At 43.3% G+C, this 23,147-nt stretch overlaps 1 protein-coding gene across 7 annotated transcripts; it reads left to right on the plus strand.

The window, feature by feature from the left end:
* The first annotated feature begins 1,921 nt into the window (after positions 1-1,921).
* Positions 1,922-22,422, plus strand: rbm47 (RNA binding motif protein 47). 7 transcript variants are annotated; one of them, XM_028977001.1, is made up of 9 exons: positions 1,922-2,275; positions 2,500-2,637; positions 3,104-3,381; positions 14,783-15,490; positions 16,113-16,581; positions 16,931-17,023; positions 18,546-18,749; positions 19,011-19,183; positions 19,533-22,422. In XM_028977001.1, exons 4-9 carry the CDS (start codon positions 14,807-14,809, stop codon positions 19,773-19,775), a joined length of 1,866 nt encoding a protein of 621 aa, XP_028832834.1. In that variant the 5' UTR covers positions 1,922-2,275; positions 2,500-2,637; positions 3,104-3,381; positions 14,783-14,806; the 3' UTR covers positions 19,776-22,422. The 7 variants fall into 7 exon arrangements, with proteins under 7 accessions (XP_028832834.1, XP_028832833.1, XP_028832836.1 ...); XM_028977000.1 differs by having other exon boundaries at positions 1,922-2,637; XM_028977003.1 differs by lacking the exons at positions 1,922-2,275; positions 2,500-2,637 and adding an exon at positions 2,656-2,859 and having other exon boundaries at positions 19,053-19,183.
* Positions 22,423-23,147: the final 725 nt, after the last annotated feature.

Raw genomic sequence — 23,147 nt, forward strand, 5'->3', positions numbered from 1 at the left:
CAGGCGACACGCACAGGGGGAGAGTGCGCACGCGTTCCGTCCCCCCCCCCCCCCCCCAATCCTTCTTAAGCTCCTCTAATGAACCTGAAGCTCACTTTAGACTTGGGAGGGGAGGGTTAGAAATATGTGCACATTAAAGCGCACCATAACCCTTACACACACATTCCAGGTTCCGGTTCTCGTGACGCCGGCTGAGACCGGGGAAATTTTGCGTTACGGAACGTGAGGGGAAAGCGATGGTAATAAAGATTCTTATTTTGCCCAAAATCTTGTCAAAGTTAGGCTAGACCGATCCATTACATGGCATTTAGTTTTGAGGGGAAGACAGTCACATCGGCATAATACATAACCTAACATTTTTATTTGCTTAGGTTCCTGAAGGAGGGACTAAAGTATAAAAAGTGTGTGTTTGTGTGTGTCTTCTGAAAGTCTGGCCTTGACGCACAAAGCAGCAACCACTGAACACTCTGTTTCAGTTCAGCTTCTGCCACTCACTCCCTCGCTGCTGGGAAGTGTGTGTTCAAATGCAATTGGTTGAGTAGCTGGAAGATCTTTGAGGAACTGCAGCTTTTCACTCATCAGGAAGTCATTCGACACAAACAGTTTTCCTGCTACCATTGGAGGAGGTGGCGGCCAAGGTCACAATTCACAAGGGCAAGTGTGTGTGTGTGTGTGTGTGTGTGTGTGTGCGTGCATGTGCATTGGTGAGTGTTTGGTCCCTTTGTGGTCCCTTTAGAAGAACAGTGTTGCTTTGCTGTGTGAGTACGTTTGTGTGTGATTTCGAGAGAAGCTGTACCAAGACCTTTCCCTCCTCTGTGATTTAGGCAGATTAACATTCTAACGGTCAGATCCCTCAAATCCACAGGAACAAAAGAGCTCATTAGGGACAAGACCACCCCACCCTTCCCCACCTCCCTCCTTTCTCTTTTCCTCATTTTTTCATCTCTGCTTCTCTTTCTCACTTCTCCCGGCCTACACTCAAAGCTGAAACTTTGTTCAACTCTGGTCTCCAATATATCTCCAGTACAGGTGAACAGATGAGACACTGGATGCTGACTGGACATCTAGCATCCCAGGGTGCAGGTCTCTAAACTCAGTCTTTGGGAGTGTGGCAGAAATGTGTAAATTAAAGGAGAAAAACACTCCAGAAACCCAGAAACAACCCACCATACCACCCTGAAAAATGCAATCAGCCTGGCATATTAATAAATGATAATTACACACTCTGCAGCAGGTCCTGACAGTGACCCTTGGTCGTTCATATTCCTGCCTCTGTGCTTCATGGGATTAAGCTGAATTTGTTGGAAGGAATGCCGGTGCCACGACAGGGTCAAGCGCCCCATGAAATAGGTGTCACAACAGGTGTGCCATGTAAAGAAAACTAAAAAATTACACTTGTGTGCTTTCTCACCTTTAACCCGAGTGTGTGTGGGTGGGTGTGTTAAAGCGGTTCAGGCTGACAATGAAGGTGTTTTTCACAAGTGTGGACTAAATGAATAAGTTGGAAGATGCTCCTTTTTAAATCATTTGAAATTCCCAGATGCGATGCAAATCATAGAAGGATCATGTGTCACCCAGAAGGGCGAATAAAGAAAGATACTATTTGATTAATATGCCGTTATATTTCAATATGGGCGTTGTACCTGATCAGCAGAAACCCACTGACTGGCAGTTAATGCCAAATGAGCTCACCGCATTGCCCAACTGGTTCAGCCGTTAACAGGCAGGTTAAAGCCTCGGCCCATTGTCATCTCTCTCCTCGCGTAGATGCTGCAACTCCTTCACTCCATCTGCATGTGAAAGCTGAGAGGCTGGCAAGCTTTAAGTTAGATATGGGAAGGGCCAAGCCATTGTTGTCTTTATAAAAAGCCCTTTCTGTTGTTTTACCTTTGTGTTTATGTGTGTGTGTGTGTGTAAATGTGTTCCTTTCTGTATATGCGTGTTTAAGAGTGAAAACATATGAACAGGTTCTAAAGGCTTGAGCTATTTCCGCCATTGCACATACTTATCATGTTCAAGGTCCCAGTGTGACAATCAAGGACCGTGGCACGCTAATCACCAGAGCTGGATCTCAGGCTCTGAAGAACATCCAGGAAGTTCAACTCGGAAACTACACAGCCCCCGAATGGAAGTTATCACCTTGCAAGATATGAGCTGTAACTCCACACACCTTTCAGAATAAAGAACTCACTTCTAGCCAATGCACGATTTTACCAGTCTGGGATCTTCTAGTGAACATGTGAGGAAATCAGCCAGGGAAAATGTGTTTAAAAAGGTACGTGCATTTTGTGCATTTGGCCTTCCATACTAGACAGAGAACGGGCTGGGATATCTTGAGCATTTCTGACAGGGTTCATGATGTATGAAATAAACACAACACACAAACATGCATGGACTGTAAAAACACACACACACACGTACACACACAATTCAACAGCTCTGTATACAGACCGAGAGAGAGGCCACGCTACACACAAGTAGTGAAATGTTTTTTCTAAGGTGTGCTCCAGGAGTAAGAGTCGGAATGCCAACCTGGCCCCGATCCATGCAGAAAGAGAGCGAGAAGGAGAAGGCGGGAGCACGGGAGGATAGCATTTCCACCGAGAGTGATGGGAAGGGAGGCTGCATTCTGGTTTGGTGAGTTTCAGGGCAGGGAGCATACACACTCATACAAAGGGAACAGGTTACACAGACCAGCCCAGCGAGAGAGAAATTAGACTAAACATTTCCTTCTGCAGCAGCTGATTCACAAATGTGTCCACGCGCGCACACACACACACTCACACATCGCGGCTTTTTCAGTTATCTATAAAAACGGATATTTCACTCTACCCTGCACCTTCCCAATGTGATTAAGAGGTAAGTGTTTCTCTTTTTTTTTTTAAACTGACAGGTTTCTCTCTCTCTCTCTCTCTCTCTCTTTGTGTGTGTGTTCTTTTTTTCATTCAATCATTTTTTTTTCCTCTGGAATGTACGGCTTATGTCAGCAAGAGGCAGGTACTGAACCCCAGCAAGCACTAATTATTCTCTCTCTCTCTCTCTCTCTCTCTCTCTCTCTCTCTCTCTCTCTGGGATCCCTTGTTTCTCCTCCCTCTGTCTGAAGGAGAAGCAACAGCAAGGAACTGAAAGAGAGAACAGCAGAAGCCAAAAGGAAAGAGAGAGAAAAAGAAGAGAAACTTTGCAGTTGAGTCTCCGTGCCGCTGCAGGGAAGAGCTCATCTGACAGCCGACCCCCCCGGACCCCCCGAGGAAGAAGAGGGGCAAAGCCCATAAAAAAAAAAAAAAAAGACAAGAAGCGCCGTGGTGCACGATGAGCCGGTTTGGATGTTTGTCCTCCTGAGCGCAGTCGTCAGGCCTGAAAGGACTTTAACTCGCCACACAGGTAGGAGCAGCTCCCGCCACACTGCTGACTGTCACGTTTTGTCCCCATTCTCTCTCTTTCTGTACATCTGAGCGTGTGTTTTTTCTCTTTTCCCCACTGCGCTTCCCCACTGTTCTCTTTCTGTCTGTCCTGGTGTTTCACAACCACTGTTAATCACGTTCACACACATACACGCTTTTCACCATTTTCCTCTTTGACCTTTTCACGGATTAAATTAGAATCACAGCAACTCCCATCATCTCTCTCTCTCTCTCTCTCTCTCTCTCTCTATCCCCCCCTTTCTCTCATTGTGAAAACTGGGTGTAAAGTCAGACTGTGGGCCTGTAGTCTATGTTGTGTAACTGCACACAGGGGGTGAGCTGTGTGTGTGTGTGTGTGTGTGTGTGTGTGTGTGTTGAAGAGTCAGGTTTCCAGACACACAGCAAGAGAGCAAGAGAAAAATGAGAGAGAGAGAAGGGGCAGTTAGAGGGATGCAAAGCACATCAGATCATCTCTGTCGGGGTCTCATGCTGTTTATTTTTATTTTTTTGCCTCAAAAACTTTTCACCTGCTTTACTAGATCATCATCCCACACACACACACACACATTTGTGTACTAATCTAAGCAAGAGGTCTGTTAGGGTGTAAGAGGCTATGACTCATTTTCTACCTGTTTGTCCGGTGTGTGTGTGTGTGTGTGTGTGTGCAGTATGTGTTTATAGTCAGGTGACTGGAAGAAGCACCAGTGTTGTTACTGTACACACTGCACCTAGCAGGGGAGTAAAACGGGCAAGATAAGTTTGGTGTGTATGCATGTGTGTGTGTGTGTGTGTGTGTCATGCTGTCACAGTTTTCCCCATGTCAGTGCCGATTTACCCTGTGCCACGTCTCTCTCTCCCTCTTTCTTTCTCGCTCGCTCTCGTTTGTTCGGGGATAATGGTCGCAGTATCAGGGCTCAGTATCAGGAGTATCGGGATGGACGCAGTTACCTGCTTTTCAGCCTCAGTCTCGCTCTGTTGATGCTTATCACTTCCTAGTGTGTTGTGGGTTCTGTGTGTCAGGTACAGTGCATACATCACCATGCACAATTTCCAGGAAAAAAATACAACGACATTCGGTCCAGAGTTTAAAACAAGATGGGGAGAAGGAGAGATCTTGAGGTCAGCTCAAATTCTAAGAGTCATATGACAGGTCATGTGATCTCAGCTGTGTCACTCAACTGCCCTCAGTCACGCTGCCTCGCTCAACTTCCTGCTTCCAGGGCCACCCTCCGATTTATTGGTTATTCCTGGTATAGTTTACCTACTTCATATACACCAGTTACATCAAGTCTGCCGGTTATCGATTGAGGGCAACACAGGTCTCATGCAGGCACAACCACGCGCACACACACACACACACACATACACACACACAAAACCAAGGACATCCAATGTGAAATATGAGAAAGATGAAGGGAGAGAGAGAGTTACTTTATGAATGGTTTGCAGCACAAGGTCTGCCAGGCCGTCCTAAGCTGATTAGAATATTGAGTCTGACTTTTAGAAGATACTGCATGACCTTGTGCATGGCACTTGTTCTTCACTGTGACACACAATGGAAGCTGTGTGAGTGTGTGTGCGCGTTTGTTTTCTGGACGTTTTAAATTAGAAATAATAGAAAAAAAAGATCCGAACTAGCTATACTATTTTCTGTGTGAATTATATAGCATTGAACAAAGCAACAAAACCACGACACGGTTGTGCACTTGTAAATCTACTCACGCACTAATCTGATCTCATCAAATTCCAGCCAGTGATGAATAGAATTTACTGATAATTAGCTATACTCACAGACATTTACCTCTGTAACCCAGTAATTTTACAAGAACATGAAATTATTCTACATCTTTTGTGTTCCTTATTCATTTCTTGTGTGGGAGGAATTGTCGATATTTATGAGACTTTATCTCAGTGGATCAAGATCCTGGTACTTTCCAGCAGCAGTATGCAACTGTGACAACAATCACATCACAGGTATCTGTGAAACCTCAGCCGATCCCATGTACAGAACGTGCTGAAATTGTCTCATGGTGAGGAATCTGAAGAGGAACCTTTGTGTGGCAGAGGTGCTGTTACCCTTGCAGCTCTGCCAGACATCAGATGTCACTGTGGACCATCCCCACCATGCATACATTGAAATAAAATGATTATTGCTGAGCCGTCGACATGGTGGAGCGACGACCTGATCTGCAGACTCAGATTACCACTAAACAGGTTCTGTGTCCCTATTTCCCTGTGCAACAGTGCCAGCAGTTTAAAATCAAGTTCCGGGGCTCAGAGGAGCATTTGTTTGCAGTGAAATGCATGACACAGAGTGTCACGAAAAACTCTTAACTGTCAAGGACTGAACATCTCCTTCAGAAGCTTCCAGAGGCGAAGGAGATGTAATTATTATTTTTATCTAGAGCATCTGAAATACACCGCTGAATTATTCAAGGATACTAAGGATTTCGAGACTTTTTGTCATGCACAATGTGATTTATGTTTACATTTACAGCATTTATCAGACGCCCTTATCCAGAGCGACTTACAATCAGTAGTTACAGGGACAGTCCCCCCCCCTGGAGCAACTTAGGGTTAAGTGTCTTGCTCAGGGACACAATGGTAGTAAGTGGGATTCGAACCCGGGTCTTCTGGTTCATAGGCGAGTGTGTTACCCACTAGGCTACTAACACCCTATTTATGTCTGCAAATCCTCAGTAAAACTTTTACTTACAGTATCAAGAAATATTTAAATGAAGAGCAGAACATCTTCTCTAAACTTCCATGGTTGGAGTAAGGTGTGTTCTGACAGTTGGTTGTGCAAATAGCAGCAATATGGAAATACGTATGTCTACGAGGTGTCGATGGAGAGGTAGATTGTGGATGCAGGAGTTGGAGGCATCTGTAGCATCTCTAGTGCCTGCCAGATGTCATGTTGGGGTGGACGGGGTCTTTGAAGAGCTTCTAGGCCCTCTTACAGACCATCGACAAAAAGTAAAAATAGTGCAAATACCACAATGCAAAATGGAATAGTGCAGTAATAGATTATATTTAAGAGGTAGTGTGTGTGTGTGTGTGTGTCAGTCCAATGATGAAAAGTCTATTTGAATTTCTTTAAAAGAACACAATCAATAGTGTACTTTCTTGGTGAATTGTGTTAGGTGCCCTGAAGGAGTGTGAACAGTGTGAGCTCACACCCATGAATTTGTATTGGTTGATGATAGTTTAGACCCCCCTCTCTCAGATCACTATCATCTACCTCATTTTACTAACAATGACAGACAAGTTGTGGCACTTCAACATGCTGACTCACCCTTGTCTGTGACCAAACCTCTGACTATGGTGTGCATCAGCAAATTTTCTTCCTGTGTGGCCAACACATTTGCGTAAGTCCCTCCCTTCAACTGCCAATCATAAAAAAAAGTGAAAGCGATACACAGCACAGCACACTGTGACACAACGAAATGTGTCCTCTGCTTTTAACCATCACCCTTAGTGAGCAGTGGGCAGCCATGACAGGCGCCCGGGGAGCAGTGTGTGGGGACGGTGCTTTTCTCAGTGGCTCGATGACCTTTTTCTGAGTGTGTTGAAAATGTTTTGCGATCATTTCTTACAGCATTTAATTCATGTCCTCTGTGAAACTGATCAATGTGAATGAAGTGCATTATTTCTGTGCCCCTGTAGTGTTTCTGTTGAATGTCTAAATTATACATGTATTAAAAGCTAACTAATGGTGTAATTTAAATTAAACTAAATTATTGTTTGTTTGATAATGTCATGACATATTTTGCAGTCTTTCATGACAGGAGAATAGAACCATGTATGCAGACTTTGGGGAAAAGCTTGCGCATATACAGAAAAATAGTTTTTTTCTTAATTGAATTTAATACAATATTGTGCAGGAAGTATGTGGAAAAATTAGACTTCTGCCAAACTGAGAAAGTTTGTATGTGCATCCTTGTATTGCATCCTTTCTTTAACTAGAGGTAGTTGAATATGTATAATACATTTACAATGGCCTACCCTGTATGCATATAAAGGGGTGCATGCCTGAAGAAGCAAATATGAGTGAACAAAGAATCTCGGACCCTTTAATGTTAATTATGTCGACTGGTTGAATTTATTTTTGGACACCCCACTGTGTTAACACCGTCCAGCACCACATGTACACACACACCAACTCACTAATACTGTTATACCACCTCATTACACCACCTCATCCCCATCTCTACATTCTCTCTCTCTGTCTCTCTTTCAAGCTTTGGAGATAATTTGTTTGAAATTACTAACTAACAGCACATTAGTCATTTTAGTTCTGGACATAAATTTAAAACTATAAACATTTGGGCACATAGAAGAGTATTGTGTAGTTAATTTAGAGTTATAAATAATAGGAGGCTGTTTCGTCCATACATTTGCAATGGAATGACATTAAGTGACAGTAGTCTAGATTGTCACATATTACAGCCTAGAAACTCCACTTACTACCATTGTGTCCCTGAGCCAGACCCTTAACCAGTGATTGGCAGTGGTGGCCTAGCAGGTAAGGAAGCGGATCCATAATCGGAAGGTTGTGCCACTGAGGTGCGACTGAGCAAAGCACCGTCCCCACACACTGGTCCCTGGGCACCTGTCATGGCTGCCCACTGCTCACCAAGGGTGATGGTTAAATGTAGAGGACACATTTCGTTGTGTCACCGTGTGCAGTGTTTCACAATGACAATCGCTTCACTTTCACTTGACCCTGAGTGTCTCGAGGGGGACTGTCCCTGGAACTACTGATTGTAAGTCAATCTGGATAATGCCGTCTGATAAATGCCATAAATGTAAATGTAATCATTCCTAAAAGCCACTCATTAAGGTCGCAGCACTGCTGTCCCTTGCCAGCATGCAGCTCGTATTGGCCTGGCAACCCAGTTTTATATTACTTAATCTTGGCATTCTGTGTTTTCGGCATTTAACTTTTCTCTTTACTCTGCACTAGCTCTTTTACCTTTCACCCGTTCTGATGAAATTCACAAGACTAAATGCAACCAGGTAATTTTGTTGTGATGGAAGATGGAAGATCTGGTCCTTTAGCCACAAAAAAACTTCCTTTTCCAATATTTCCAGGCTGTAATGTATTTTTTTAACAGAATAACTCTACTTTAATGAAATGATTGAGGCAGAAAAGGTAAAAAATGTGTGTGTGTGTGTGTGTGTGTGTGTGTGCAGAGAGAGATTCCCCTTGCATACCTGGACACAATAGCCTATTTGTTTGACCAGTACGCCATGACAGTAGCACTATGTGTGTAGGGGTGGTAAGGGTGAGCAGAGCAAGAAAATGAAAGTGTGTGTGTGTGTGGCATAAATTCTTCAGTGCATTATAGCTCTCACACAGTATATAATCTTCTTGGGGTTTTGAGTGTTTTTGACAAACAGTCTCTGTTTGTGTGTGTGTGTGTGTGTGTGTGTGTGTGAGTGTAAGATTTAGCCAGTTTCTGCGTTGTAAAACTTAAATCAATATGGACCCTTTGGTGTGATGGTGTAAAATATATCTCGTCCTGCCACATGTAGCAAAATCGGATCACTTGTCACTATTGCAAAGTTACCTGAACATGTGAAAAGAAGTAGAGGCGTGCAATAAAACAAGTGTACATATGCACTGAATTCATAAAGAAGGCCTATAAAACAAAATAAGAATATAACATGTCTTATATGTGTAAAAAGCTTTATTTCCAGCCCATGACCTGGGTCATGGTTGCACAACGCCTGGCATTAGCAGTTTAGGAATTTGACCAGTAACCAGAAGAAATGGTGGCGAGCGGAACTGGTTTCCCCACCAGAGGGCACTAAAAGGAAGTGTGAGCTGAGATTTAGAGACAGCGGTCAACATTCTAAGCTTTCTGTGATGCCAGTTGAGTTAGCATTTCAGACAAAAGGAAGCTTGCATATAGACTTTGCCCAGTGTGATAACTTGTTGATGGCATTGATTTACATGCACAAGTACACATTCCACCTCCAGGCCATTGCCGCGCCTGTTTATGCTTTACCCGCTGTGCTTTTATGACTTTGCTTCTGTGATAAAAAGGGGCAGACTGATATCAGAGCTGACCCTGGCAAAACACACAAGTATTTGCCCGCTCCCTCTCTCTCCTGTTTTTTTTAAACGCCCTTTACTGGCTATGAAGCGAACTGTAGCAGGTTAATGTAATGTTGTAACTTAGCTGTTAATGCGGTTTATAATACAACATGCGACCAATAGAATTGTGACACAGCAGGCCCGATGAAGGAAACATGTTTGCTTTCTCTTCAAGGACAGACTGTTGCTTTGATTTGTGACAACACAGAGCCCAGTTCGTGAAACACACACACATACACACAAATGCTAAAAATGTTATGAAAGTAAAATGACCATCATTGTCATACACTGCAGCACAGCACACGGTGACACAACAAAATGTGTCCTCTGTATTTAACCATCACCCTTAGTGAGCAGTGGGCAGCCATGACAGGCATCTGTGGAGCAGTGTGTGGGGATGGTACCTTGATCAAGGGGACTTCAGTGGCACCTTGGCGGTTTTGGGTCCGTTTCCTTACCCGCTTGGCCAACCACTGCCCCTAATAGATATGAGGTTTGAAGTTTATAAACAAAATGCCAAATAAATATGTTGAAATAAAGCTGTCTATATTGCCTTCTGTACTAAATTTAATGCTTTGGCTAATCTGAGGATATTCGGAGTATTAATATCCTAAAATTGGCCTATCCCTATAACAGCGGAAATACAGAATATAAAAAATGTATAGTAGTTTAACAAAATTATAAAGTGTTGATAACAACGTCTGTAATGCATTTTAATGTCTGTTTTTTTCTTTGTTCGTCGAAAGTTAGTTTTTTGCACATATCCAACCTGATAAATCCGACACTCAGTATATATTTGACAAAACTCGCTGAACACCTCGTGACACCTTGCTGTTACACAGTAACTGAGCACAACCCACACCGGCAGCACACAGTGAACTTCCCCCAGCTCGAGCGTCACAGCGGGTTTTGTCCATAAAACCACATCCTTCAGTTCGAAAGCTGAACTAAAACCCTGAGAACTGGACCTCCAATTGGGACTTAGTGCTGCGAGTTGAATGCGTTCGAAATCGCACAGTACTGTTGCTTTCAGATATTGTATATTAATATGCATATGGTAAACATTCTTCAAGACATTCTTGTGTTCATTGTGACTGTACGGTGAGACAAATAGTTTTATGGTTGTGGTTTGCAGTGACATTCAGCTCCTTTAAGAGAAATATCTAAAAAATGTTCTTTATCTAACTCCTTTGTAAGTGTGTGTGTGTGTGTGTGTGTGTGTGTGTGTGTGTGAGTGTGTGCATGAGCCTGTGCGCTTGTGTGAGTGCCAGAATATCTGCTTGGTACGGCCAACCAAGCCCTTTCCTTGAAATGAGAAGTAGCCTGCTGAGACAGAACCACTCAATTACAAGAGCAAATAGATCCCGGTATCAGACACCGGGGCGAGATCCAGAGTCACTGGGCCAGCCGAGGCTCACGTATCACATTAGACTCTCAGGAAACATCTGAAGAGGGCCACTGCATCCCAGATTTTATTTAACACTCGCTTTTCAATGAACAACTTCACCTTCCTTCCCCCTACAGTCACACCCAAGAACTTTGCTCTCGTGAAGCAGTGAAAGAGAGAGAGAGAGAGAGAGAGAGACCTCTGCCCCTCCTTTCTCGGTCAACATGTCACTTCACCTTGAGTCCCCGCCTCCATTCAGGTGTGTGTGCGCGTGTGTTTCAGCTCTGCTCGCCAGGTTACAGGGGCGAGACAGAGGGAGGCGAACGGCGAGAGGGCAGGCGCACCGAGGAAAGAGGGGGAAAAAGGAAGCGCGCGTGTGTGTGTTTGTGTGTCCTTCAGGACATTAAGGGAGGAGGCAGGTATGACACGTTTACTCACTTGTGTGTTGTGTGGAATGTGTGCAAATTGTGGTAATGCAAAAAGTCCATTGTTTCATACACTAGAGATACATGCACGTAATCTAGATCCTGATTATTGTGTGTAGCGTTGTGTATTATAACCATAACTCCAATATTTGAAGAGTCTTTGATTTGTGTGTGTGTATTCTGAGTGATAGGCTGGTGTGTTCTGTGTGTTGAGTTTTCGGAGATGGTCACGCACCTGTGCGATGAGGCTCAACACACACACTCACTGAAGGAAACCAAATCATTCAGGCTCTCAAACACACACACACAATAACCCTTGACTCGCCGACCTTGTGTGCCCTTCAAGTACAGTGCAAATGCATAAGTTGGGTTTCTGGTTTCGGTCTGCGTGCCACAGGGTCAGTGTAACCGTTCCTTAATTAATGCTGGAGAAACAATTAATCATCGTGTGGGCCCATTGGCTGCTGTGACTGGCCACTAAGGACGATTCCTAATCGTCTTGTTGGCATGCGTGGAATCTTTATGTTGTTTTAGAGCCATGTGTTTGAAACTGTATTGTTGTGTATGTGTGTGCTTGTATTATTACCAGAGTAGTTGGTCTTTGGTACCGTGTTCCACATTCCTTGTTTCCCGTGTTTGCAGTAAGGGTGGACCTGCGTTGTGGGTGTGAAAAAGTTATCAGTGGATCTGTCACATTTAACAGACTCATATACGTGCTCAGGAGTAGGTGTGTGGGAGCTTGAGTCTCTGCTTCACACACACTTTCCCAACCTGGGGGATAAGCGCCATAGATGTGAAACACAGTTTCTGATTTGGCGTCTTATTCTGTCTTTTGATTCCTCAAACTTCAAACGAGGTGCCTGTTGCTCCTAATTTTAAAAAAGAGGAGCCCATTATTCCTCCTTATTGTCACCATTTTTGTCCTCATCATCTTTATATCTTGTTTGTAAGACTTTGCTGTATGTGTCCTGGGAGGCTGAACAGAGTTCAGGTGACCAGCAGGCCGCTCAGCACCAGGATGTGGAGACTAAAAACACCAGACCATTTACTGGACTGGTTCTGGTGTTTGTTGCATAAACTGCTATTTACAGAGCTTGTGTGTGTGTGTGTGTGTGTGTGTGTGTGTGCTGCAATCAACCCTGCACACCGTGCCGATCATGAAACTGTTACAACACTGTTATAAAGCCGTTATAATCATCATATAAAAGAAAAAAGCTTTCACAAGGGTCATTAAGTGCTGAGTCACTGTTTTCTGTAATCATTCAACTGTGTGTGTGTGTGTGTGTGTGTGTGTGTGTGTGTGTGTGTACAAGAGAGGAAAGATGCACATTGACCCAAGCTGCTCAGTTAACCTTTAACCTTAAGTAAGGTGTTTGGTTCATCTACCACACCACTAAACATTTCTCTTCCTCCCTCTCTGTCTGTACTCTTAAGTCTGCCTTAACTGAGGTGTGTGTGAGTGTGTGTGCGCATGTGTTTTTGTCTCCATGCTCCGCTGCTTTCCTCTCTCTCATCTGCTCAGTAAAGTGTGTGTGTGTGTGTGTGTGTGTGTGTGTGTACCTGCTATGTAAGGTGTGTGGTGTTTGCTCAGCCCAAGGCTCAGCAGGGAACATTTACCGTTGTTACACACATACACACTCTCACATACACACTCACTTACTAACAGATACTTATTTTGTCTCCTGCTGACGTGGTTTATTGCATCATTGCCTTGTCAAAGCCAGCTGCTTTTGAATAGTTGTGTCTGTTTGTGTGTGTGTGTGTGTGTGTGTGTAAATGTCTTGAGACTCCTACAAGTTTTACCCCTACATCCTGACAAGAACACACACCCTAATCGCACTATTAACCCTGTTATCAATAAAAGCCACCGCACACGGACACACACAAATACACACACCACGATGCATTAAGTCAGCAAACATGTCTAGGAGGCTAATTTCTCCAAATGTGTCCTTTAACACAAAATGCCTGAGAGCCAGGGGCGTAGCAGGATTTGCTCAGTTACAAGTCTGATTCAGTTTTACACCCCTGCGCACACACAAACACACCCACATGACACATTGAGCCTGGGCTGTAAAATTATAGTTTGAATGTATGCTTTTCCGTGAGCCTGATGAACTAATGAAACGGTTTATGGGGTGTGTGTGTGTGTGTGTGTGTGTCTACACCTCAGCGAATTCTGTTAGATTTTGCTTCTCAGGGTTTAATCAGAAACTCTCTCTGTGTCTGTGTGCTCCACGTTTCGCTGATGTCTTGTTTTTTCTTCTCGTAAAAGTCAAAGCTACTGTCAATCAACAATCAGCAATAAACGAATAAACACACACTTTAACTAGCCCAGGCTGTGTAATCCGTATGACCCCTGGTTTACCTTCTTAACCCAACTTCCATGTGACTCTGGTTGAGCGAACAGCTTCTCTGGTCTTTTTATTGTCCTGCAGTGTGTGTGTGTGTGTGTGTGTGTGTGTGTGTGTGTGTGTGTGTGTGTGTGTGTGCTAAAGCCGTAATTTGTGTTACCCATGGTTAATCATCCACCAGCTGCTGCCTCAGGTTTCCTTAATGCCAGATTCTCTCTCTCACACACACACAGAGAAAGAGAGAGAGAGAGAGAGAAAGTTGGAAAGGTCATCTTTACCAGGCAGGTACAATAGGGAAGGAGGCCTTCAGTCTAGAGAATAAATAATCTTCTCTGCATCCCTCCTCACATCTCGACTTGTCTCGTCTTTCTCTTATCAAACAGAAGCCCTGTTCCAGGATATTATTCTCTAACTCTAACGATACAGAGACAGACGTTCTGATTTCTGTGTGACGTGCTTCTTTGTTCTGATGTCCTAAAGGATGCAACATATCTGTTGCACTTAGAATTAACAAAAAAGTAATTTTTCACCGTGGTATTTCAGCAAATCACTTTACATACATTCATAAATAAATATATATATACATATGTACACACAGACACACACACATATATATCATATATATATAGATAGATATATAATAAGCAGAAAGGTAGAAAAATATATATAATTTTATATATTATGTTTTACCTTTGTGACAACTGAGTGTATAACATTTCTCACCATATAACAGTTAGGAAAATAGTAATGCATTTTATCATCACTATTATAAAGCAGATCGGATTATAGATCAGATTTCAAAGGTTACAAAAGGTTGTACAGAGACCTTTCCCATCGTGCACTAGCTGAAAGATGAGAGACACTGTAGAGTGTGTTTGTGTGCTTGTTCATTGTGAAATATTCTCCATAATTCTCCATTTTATTCTTTATAATTCTACATTACATTGTTTTCATGTTACTTTAATGTTACTGGCATGTTAGTAAACAACCATGGTACCATGCCAAAGAAAGCTCATTAACTGTGATACAGGCAGAGTGCATGATTATGCATGACTTTATCACAAATAACCACAAATCAACTAACAGTCATCCACGTGTTTTCTCAACTTCAGATCTGATTGGATGTTTGTGTCAGAATGACCGCTGAAGACTCCACCTGTGCCGTCACAATGAGCAACTCAAGCCCCACCTCCAGCGCGATGCCTGCCTCTGGACACATGCCCTCGGTGCCCGAAGGAGTGGCCGGAGCCCCAAATGAAGTGGCGCTGGTGGCCCTGATGAAGCGCACGGGTTATGGAATGGTGCAGGAAAACGGCCAGCGCAAGTATGGTCCCCCTCCAGGCTGGGAAGGCCCGTCCCCTCCACGTGGCTGTGAAATTTTCGTGGGCAAAATTCCCAGAGATGTTTATGAAGACGAGCTGGTGCCGGTGTTTGAGTCGGTGGGGCGCATCTATGAGATGCGCCTGATGATGGACTTTGATGGGAAGAACCGTGGCTATGCCTTTGTGATGTACACGCAGAAGCACGAGGCCAAGCGCGCCATCCGGGATCTCAACAACTACGAGGTCCGGCCTGGCCGGCTGCTGGGCGTGTGCGGGAGTGTGGACAACTGCCGTCTCTTCATCGGGGGCATCCCCAAAACCAAGAAGCGCGAGGAGATACTGGAGGAGGTTTCGAAGGTCACCGAAGGTGTGTTGGACGTGATTGTGTATGCAAGCGCAGCCGACAAGATGAAAAATCGAGGCTTCGCATTTGTCGAGTACGAATCACATCGTGCAGCTGCCATGGCACGCAGGAAGCTAATGCCTGGACGCATACAGGTAGAGGAACACGCACTTGCACAAAACATTTTGTTTCTGGGTTTTCTCAAATATCCACCTATATACTTTCCAGATTCCCTTCCACGCCTTTCAGTTTTCAGGGGCTCTGCAGCATTTGTGTTCGCTTTGTCCGCCTCTCAACCAGTGGTGGGCAGTGGTGGCCTAGCGGTTAAGGAAGCGGCCCCGCTTAAGGAAGGTTGCCGGTTCGAATCCTGAGCCGCCAAGGTGCCACTGAGGTGCTACCGAGCAAAGCACCGTCCCCACACACTGCTCCTCGGGCGCCTGTCATGGCTGCCCTCTGCTCACTCAGGGTGATGGGTTAAATGCAGAGGACAAATTTCACTGTGTGCACCGTGTGCTGTGCTGCTGTGTATCACATGTGACAATCACTTCACTTTCACTTTTTTTTTTCTTTCAACCGTCTCTACTGCTTCAGCCCATTAGCATGCGTCTGACTTACTTTAACCTTGTTACCACTCTTTCATCTTCTCCCATCTCCCCATCTCACACCCCGCAGAGAATGGAGGGTTAGCAGATTAACTCTGATAGTTAATCTGCAAATACTAACTGCATACTGTGTGTAATTCAAAAAGTACAATACCACTTGTTTATGTGTCCGTAGCTCTGGGGTCATCAGATTGCAGTGGACTGGGCAGAGCCAGAAATAGACGTGGACGAGGACGTCATGGAAACGGTGAAAATCCTGTACGTCCGTAACCTCATGATGGAAACGTCAGAGGAGACGCTTCGCCACATCTTCAGCCAGTTCAACCCCGGCTGCGTGGAGCGCGTGAAGAAAATCCGCGACTACGCCTTCGTGCACTTCACCGGCAGAGACGACGCCGTCCTCGCCATGGACAACCTGAACGGCACTGAGATCGAGGGATCCTGCATCGAGGTGACCCTGGCCAAGCCGGTGGATAAAGAACAGTACAGCCGCTATCAGAAGGCTTCGAAGGGCCAGGGTGCCGTGGCAACTAGTGACAGCAGCCAGCCAAGCTACGTGTACCAATGTGACCCATACACACTCGCGTACTACGGCTACCCTTACAGTACCCTTATTGGGCCCAACAGAGAGTACTTCAGCAAAGGTAAGGTCACATCTAACATGAATATGATCCTTCATTTTCAAATACTAAAGCACTACCGCGCTCAGTATACTCAGAGTTATCCAGACCACATAGACATTAAAATAAGAGTAATTCAGTCAAACCTGAAAAATAATCTATTTCCACTCATTCACTTGTATGAAACAAAGGGGTGTCAAAAGGCATATTGGAGTAATATGCAAAAACTCCAAGTTGTGTAACAAATGATATGACACTGTTCATGATTTAGCACGGGTTCAGCATGTTAGCAATGTTAGCTTGTAACAACCATGAAAAATAAGTAAAGTTGTTGTCTATGTTTTGGCTGAATTACTCCTTTTTAATGTTACAGACTTAAATGTTACACACTTCAGTCCCACACACTCATTCTATGGCTACCCTTATAGCGTCTTCACTGAACTAAGCCAACAGCCCTGCAGCAGAGGTAAGCTCCTCCACTCCCCCAGTAATCACAGCTCATGTGTGGCCGATCACAGTTGAAAAGCCATGATCTGGGATGGAACTGTGATCATGTGAAATTGAGTCTGATCAGACATCTAAATCTGCAGGTGATGGTTTGCTCAGCGAATCATTTGTGTTTAAATGGGGTTGGGGTTTAAAACAGGACACTGTTGGGCCTCCTCTCCTCAGCCCACTGTTTTTCATGTTTTACAATATTCCTAATATCATTTCTATTATATTAGTGCAGTAGGATTTCACATACTGTGACATTGAATCACATTTAATACTTGCCTTTCCTAAATCTTGCTGTACTCCTTTCAAATGGACCACCAGGTCTAAAGCAAGAAACTAGGATAAAGTTCATAGACGTAGCATGATTCTAAAATTGAAAGTAAATATCTTCTCCACTCATAATTTGCTAAGAGTTGAACATAAACTAAATCATTCTTGATTTTTTTATGGTTTCAAATGTAACATCAAAAACAATTTTGCTCAAATCAAGATTGGTTTATTGTGATCTTGGTGAACCAAAGTAAAGCACTGCAGCAGAATTTAAAAAAATACTATTCTGTTTCACTACATGAGATCATGTGACAGAATTTAAGATTAATGAAACTGTCATGTGATTTTCAGCTATGGAGGACCATGTGAATGTTGTCAAGGATTTGCACCTTAAATAATTGTTCTTTTTAGTTAAATTCTGCTTTTCAAAAAGCAGGAAAAAGAGCTGTTTTGCCAGTGGTGTCCTATTGGACTCTGTTTTCCCTACTTGTAATAAAGTTTTGTAAGGTACGGCAAGTAAACCCAGCGTTTTTCCAAATGAACATTCCAAACAGCTGAAACTACAACACCTCACATGACAGGATTTCTAATGACCTTTCAAAGCTTTGTTGTTTACTAATTCAAATCTGGACAAAAATTTGGCGTTATTCATTCATCTCCAAAAGCCTTGGTTCACAAACTGTGGTAGGTAGGGTATGCAGTGGTACTTTAGTGGGACAACAGATTTAATTGTTAATATTCACTGTTGCTGTTTGCTTAAATGCAGTGCTGTTACTACTCTGAATATCCTCAGTGTAGTGCAGTTAATATCCCCACTTGCTGTATATTTGACTAAAGCACTGACAGGGAATGACAAGTCATAACAGATTGTGTTCCTATTAGGTGATGTGAACTAGTTAAAAAAGGCCTTTTAATAGAGAAATAGTTTCAGAGGCGGTAGCCACCATCCCAAAATTCCGGTAAGTATTTACAGTCATAACTTTGTCTTGTGCTTTCTGGTGCTATTTCTTTATTTATGTTGGCCTACACTAAAAACATGCCCGACTGATGATCTGTATGTCCCATCACTAGAAAATCAAGATTTCACTTTTGTTGTTTGAATGAAGATGTTGTACTAATTTGTGTGTGTGTGTGTGTGTGTGTGTGTGTGTGTGTGTGTGTGAATGAATGTATATGTGCGAGTGTTTAAACACTGCCCTTGTGTTTGTGTGTGGTTTACGCAGGTGCAGCTCGGGGACGTGGACGAGCTGGTGTGAGCAATCGCACCCCGGGTCCTAGGGGGTCCTACCTTGGGGGGTACTCTGCCGGGCGTGGCATCTACAGCCGATACCACGAGGGCAAGAATCGTCAGCCAGACAAACCGTATGAGCTCACACCCGGCCTGGAACTGGCAGCCGTCAACACAGTAGGCGTCAAACCTGCCACAGGTTAGCAGTTTCTTGTGTGTGATTGTGTGGGTGTGCGTGGGTTCTAACCATATTCTCCAATAGAACAAAAGCACACGTTAAGCACACATTTACACCCTCTTACCACCAAGTTTACACCTAGTGAAAATCTGGATTAAGATGCCCCCTGCTGAATTTAAAATGAAATGCAGGTTTTCTACCCAGTCAGCTTGTTGTACACACTATTCATTTATTCATGGTTACCTATTATTGGCATAATTGTGATGGTGGCTGTGATTGCAGTAGCCCTGCCGACTTTGGGAGCACAGTACCCCATGTTTTCAGCAGCTGCTGCTCCAAAGCTGATGGAAGACGGGAAGGTTCACACCGTGGAGCACCTGATCAACCCACTGGCCCTGCAACACGACCACACTACTGCAGTTCTCCCTGCTGTTTCCACACCCCCACCGTTTCAGGTACAGACCCAGACACACCCCTAAACATGCTCTGGTCTGTCCCCGTATCCTTCTGCTGTGGGTAGTTTTTCATCCGTTCTCCTTCAGTAACTGGTGCATTCTTGGAGGCTGTTTTAAAGAAACATTGTAGGTGCACGTTTCAAAAAACTGAAATCAGCTCAATTCCAGAAAATGTCAACTTTTCTAAAAGCCGATATCATTATACATATTTCTCTAAAAGGATATAGAATTCCTGTATTACTTAATATACTAAATAAAACCTTTTATATCTTATAGTATCGTCTCTGGGAGAAAAGTGATTCACATATTCACATGCTGCTCCTGACTCTTTACATTCCTCCTTTTTCAGGGTAGGCCAATCACTCCAGTCTACGCCATGGCTCCTAATGTGCAGCGCATCCCTACGGCTGCAGGTCTGTATGGGGCGGGGTATGTGCCCATCGCCACTCACGCCAACACCGCCACCCTGGCCACGCTGCAGAAAAATGCTGCTGTCGCTGCAGCAGCGTATGGAGGCTACAGCTACGTGCCCCAGGCATTTCCCGCTGCGGCCTTCCAGATGCCTCTCCACGACATCTACCAGACCTACTGAAGGATCCATCCGCTGCCAACCATTTAACGCCCATCACCCACCCCCTGACACCAGCAGGACGTCCTGAAGAAACAACCGCGTCCTTATCTAACGCTGAAAAAGTTAGTTCATTCACTTAAACTTGTGGCCACAAAGTGACCGGCACTGAATGTAGCCACAGTGTGACTATTCACTGGATTCCTCACCCCATTTCTACTAACCCTTACTAAAAACCTGTAGACGAGTTCATCTTACACACGTATTGCAAGTAATTAACAGTGGCGTGTGCGGCTCAAGATCAGGCAGCACTACTGCGAGGACAACCTCAGCCCAAGTCACCCCCATCACCACTGTAAGAACACTGAAGGATTCTTTTTACTCATGAAGAGAGCAACTCTTTTTACAGCCTTTGTCTTTGCTTTATTTTGTAAGCAAACCTTTCACGGCTTTTGACAAAAGACAAAATTTGAGAAAAAAAAAAAACAGTATATGGAAAAAGTCCAGTACGTCTCATGGAACTACTGACCAGATATTTTTTAAAAAATTGATGTAGTTTTGTTTCTGTTTTTAAATATTCATTGAGAGTTTTAAGGCTAAGGATTGTAGGGTTTTCCCCCCTTAGGTATTCTGCATCCACTTGATGTACAGCACCAACTTTTGAATTCTTGTAGGCCTTTTAAGGTTATTACTGTTTTATTGTTTTGTTCATGGTCTTGTTTTTAAAAAAAAAACTGACTGCAGTATGAAGGTTTTTAATGCATATGTTCATTTGCCAACAGAGGCCTTTTTATTACAGAACTTAGAACTGAAATGAAAGGAGTGCTTAACGTGATGAGTGAAAGATGATGTTCACCTGCAGCATTTCAGCCTGTTCTCAAGCACTGCTGTCCATCTCAAGCCTTCACTGCAGTGCTGAAGAACGTCCTGCTTTTAGCTGGAAGCAGACAGGAAGCTTGCTTTTCAGACATCCTCTCAATGCAGAAAGGCAGTAGAGGAGTTGAGATACTGTTCATTGTTCCTGGTTGGTAAGACAAGACAAGGAAAATCAAAAGATGTATGTGCCTTTCAGCCTTAATCCACCTCTGTAGTTCTACCATATGAAAGTGGATCAAATCCCTTTCAGTAGCACTTTGCTTTCACTTAGTTTTCATGTAGTTGCCCATAGAGTTTTGACATGAGGAATTTGACATTTTTCTCATTTTTGAATATGACCAAAATAGCCAGTTTGACCTTGGTGTTGTCTTAAAAGTCTTAAACACAGCCACTGTGAGTGTAGCTTCTAGAATTAGAATATAATTTTTCATTTTCATTTAACTTTATATAAAGGACATGCTAGCTTATTTGTTTGTTGAAGTGTAGATTTTCTTGGTTATGCTATCCCATTTTGAGATATAGAGTCATGTGTGTGCAGCTGTTGAGCTGGACTTCTTCAGGCTTCTTTTTATTAACACTGACTGCAGAATGAGTGTGTGGATGTGTGTGTTATCCCTTGATCTCGTGGTGATGCATTTACTGAAGTGTGATGTCTGCTGCTGCTGTTGATCTCTGCCAGCTTGAACCAGTGGCAAGGAATCACAGACTCACTGACTGGCTGCTGTCCTTTAATGCAGAACCTGGAAGTGGTGTTGTTTCCACTCACAACTACTAAAGAAGTAAGCAAAATGCACAAAGTATGGCAGGCCAAAGTTATGACATTTACTCCTCCCGGCCAAGGTTTCTGTAATGAGTAGCCAAATACATTTTGATTGGTTCTGCCAAAATATTTGAAGAACATGCTGAATGTAAAATCACTATATGCAGATGTAATAATGGTGAATGTTCCATTTAGTGCACATACAGCAAAATATATTCACCCAAATATGAATATGACTTCTTGCTCAGAAAGAAATGCGTATTGTGTTGGTTGTTACCTCACTGAATATCGATACACAACCTGAATGAAGGACCAGTTTCTACTGTATTCATGCACACAACCCCACAGAGGCCTATGGAACCATGCAATGTTGCCGGTTCCAGTGTGTTTTCTTTTTTTATTACTGCAGTGTTGCTGAGATTCCTCCTGTGGCATTTTAAACTGGACTAGGCTTGTTTATATGACAGATTAAGGATATATATTTAATATATGCATCAGATATGTTGTGTATGAAGTAAGAAAATGCAATAATATATTTTAAGAAAGAAAAAAAAAACTTTTTTTTTTTGCTTTCCTTTATATGAGCTTTTTTGTGTGACAACTTTTTTAGTGACAAGAAAAGGTTTTGCCAAAGCGTCCAATAGAGCTTGAGCCTTCAACAGGTGATGGAGCATGTGATCACAACAGTGGCGGGTGATTGGCTCGTCTATGTGCAGCAGCAAGGACCAGCCAATTATTTAATTCCCTCACCCCTTCAGCAGCTCTCTTTCGCTGCCTCCACACCAGCAGATTTCACTTGAAAAAAGTCCAAGTTCCATTTATTAAAATAAGCAAAATATTAAAAAAGAACAAGAGGTGTTTAGTTTGAGTTTTCTGGGAGGATTTTTAGACCAGTAATGGTTTTTAGAGTGACTTTTTGCCAAATGTTTTAGAATTTTCCTGTTTTCTTTTATGTGTCATTTGTTAAAAAATATATTTGGCATTCATGTATTTATAGTGGTTAGATAATTGAATAAAGCATTTTCAAAAACAAAATGCTCTTCATGCTTTTTCAGAGTTTTCAAGTGCTTATCTTTTTATCTGTCAAAATATGTATTGATAAAAGTAATCAGAACATCATGTACTCAAATGTAGTACACTGTTCATTTAGAGATCTACACTGACCACCATCACACTTGAAAACAGGTGACGATTAGGTGAGACATTACTGATGGTCACCAGCCTGTTCTATGTAGATTGGTGGATGTTTCCCATTGAAAAATGACTGCTCATCAAGGGGGCTTGGGCTCGCCTCTTCACTTCAGCATGAGCTGACATTTCTCGAGCCAATAAAGATCCAGTATTATTGCTAAAGGAACCTATTCAAATGACTGTGACAGGTAAACAACAATGTAATAACAGACTTTTTTTTTCTTTTTCATTTGTTTGATCAAATTGATACTCCAGTTATTGACCCCAACTTTGATTCTAAGTGAAAGTGAATGTGAAGTGATTGTCATTGTGAAACACTGCAGCACAGCACATGGTGACACAACGAAATGTGTCCTCTGCTTTTAACCATCACCCTTGGTGATCAGTGGGCAGCCATGACAAGCGGCTGGGGAGCCTAGCGGGTAACACACTCGCCTATGAACCAGAAGACCCAGGTTCAAATCCCACTTACTACCATTGTGTCCCTGAACAGGACACTTAACCCTGAGTGTCTCCAGGGGAGGACTGTCCCTGTAACTACTGATTGTAAGTCGCTAAGGGTGTCTGAT

This window comes from Denticeps clupeoides, chromosome 4 (assembly GCF_900700375.1).
Source record: "Denticeps clupeoides chromosome 4, fDenClu1.1, whole genome shotgun sequence".
NCBI lineage: Eukaryota > Metazoa > Chordata > Actinopteri > Clupeiformes > Denticipitidae > Denticeps > Denticeps clupeoides.

Bases quoted from the DNA above. Each gene is read 5' to 3' on its own strand.
- rbm47 (XM_028977000.1), top strand. From the start codon at position 14,807: ATGACCGCTGAAGACTCCACCTGTGCCGTCACAATGAGCAACTCAAGC. The intron at 15,491-16,112 runs GTAGAGGAACAC...ATGTGTCCGTAG, and splicing joins TAATGCCTGGACGCATACAG to CTCTGGGGTCATCAGATTGC. The intron at 19,184-19,532 runs GTACAGACCCAG...CTCCTTTTTCAG, and splicing joins CCACACCCCCACCGTTTCAG to GGTAGGCCAATCACTCCAGT.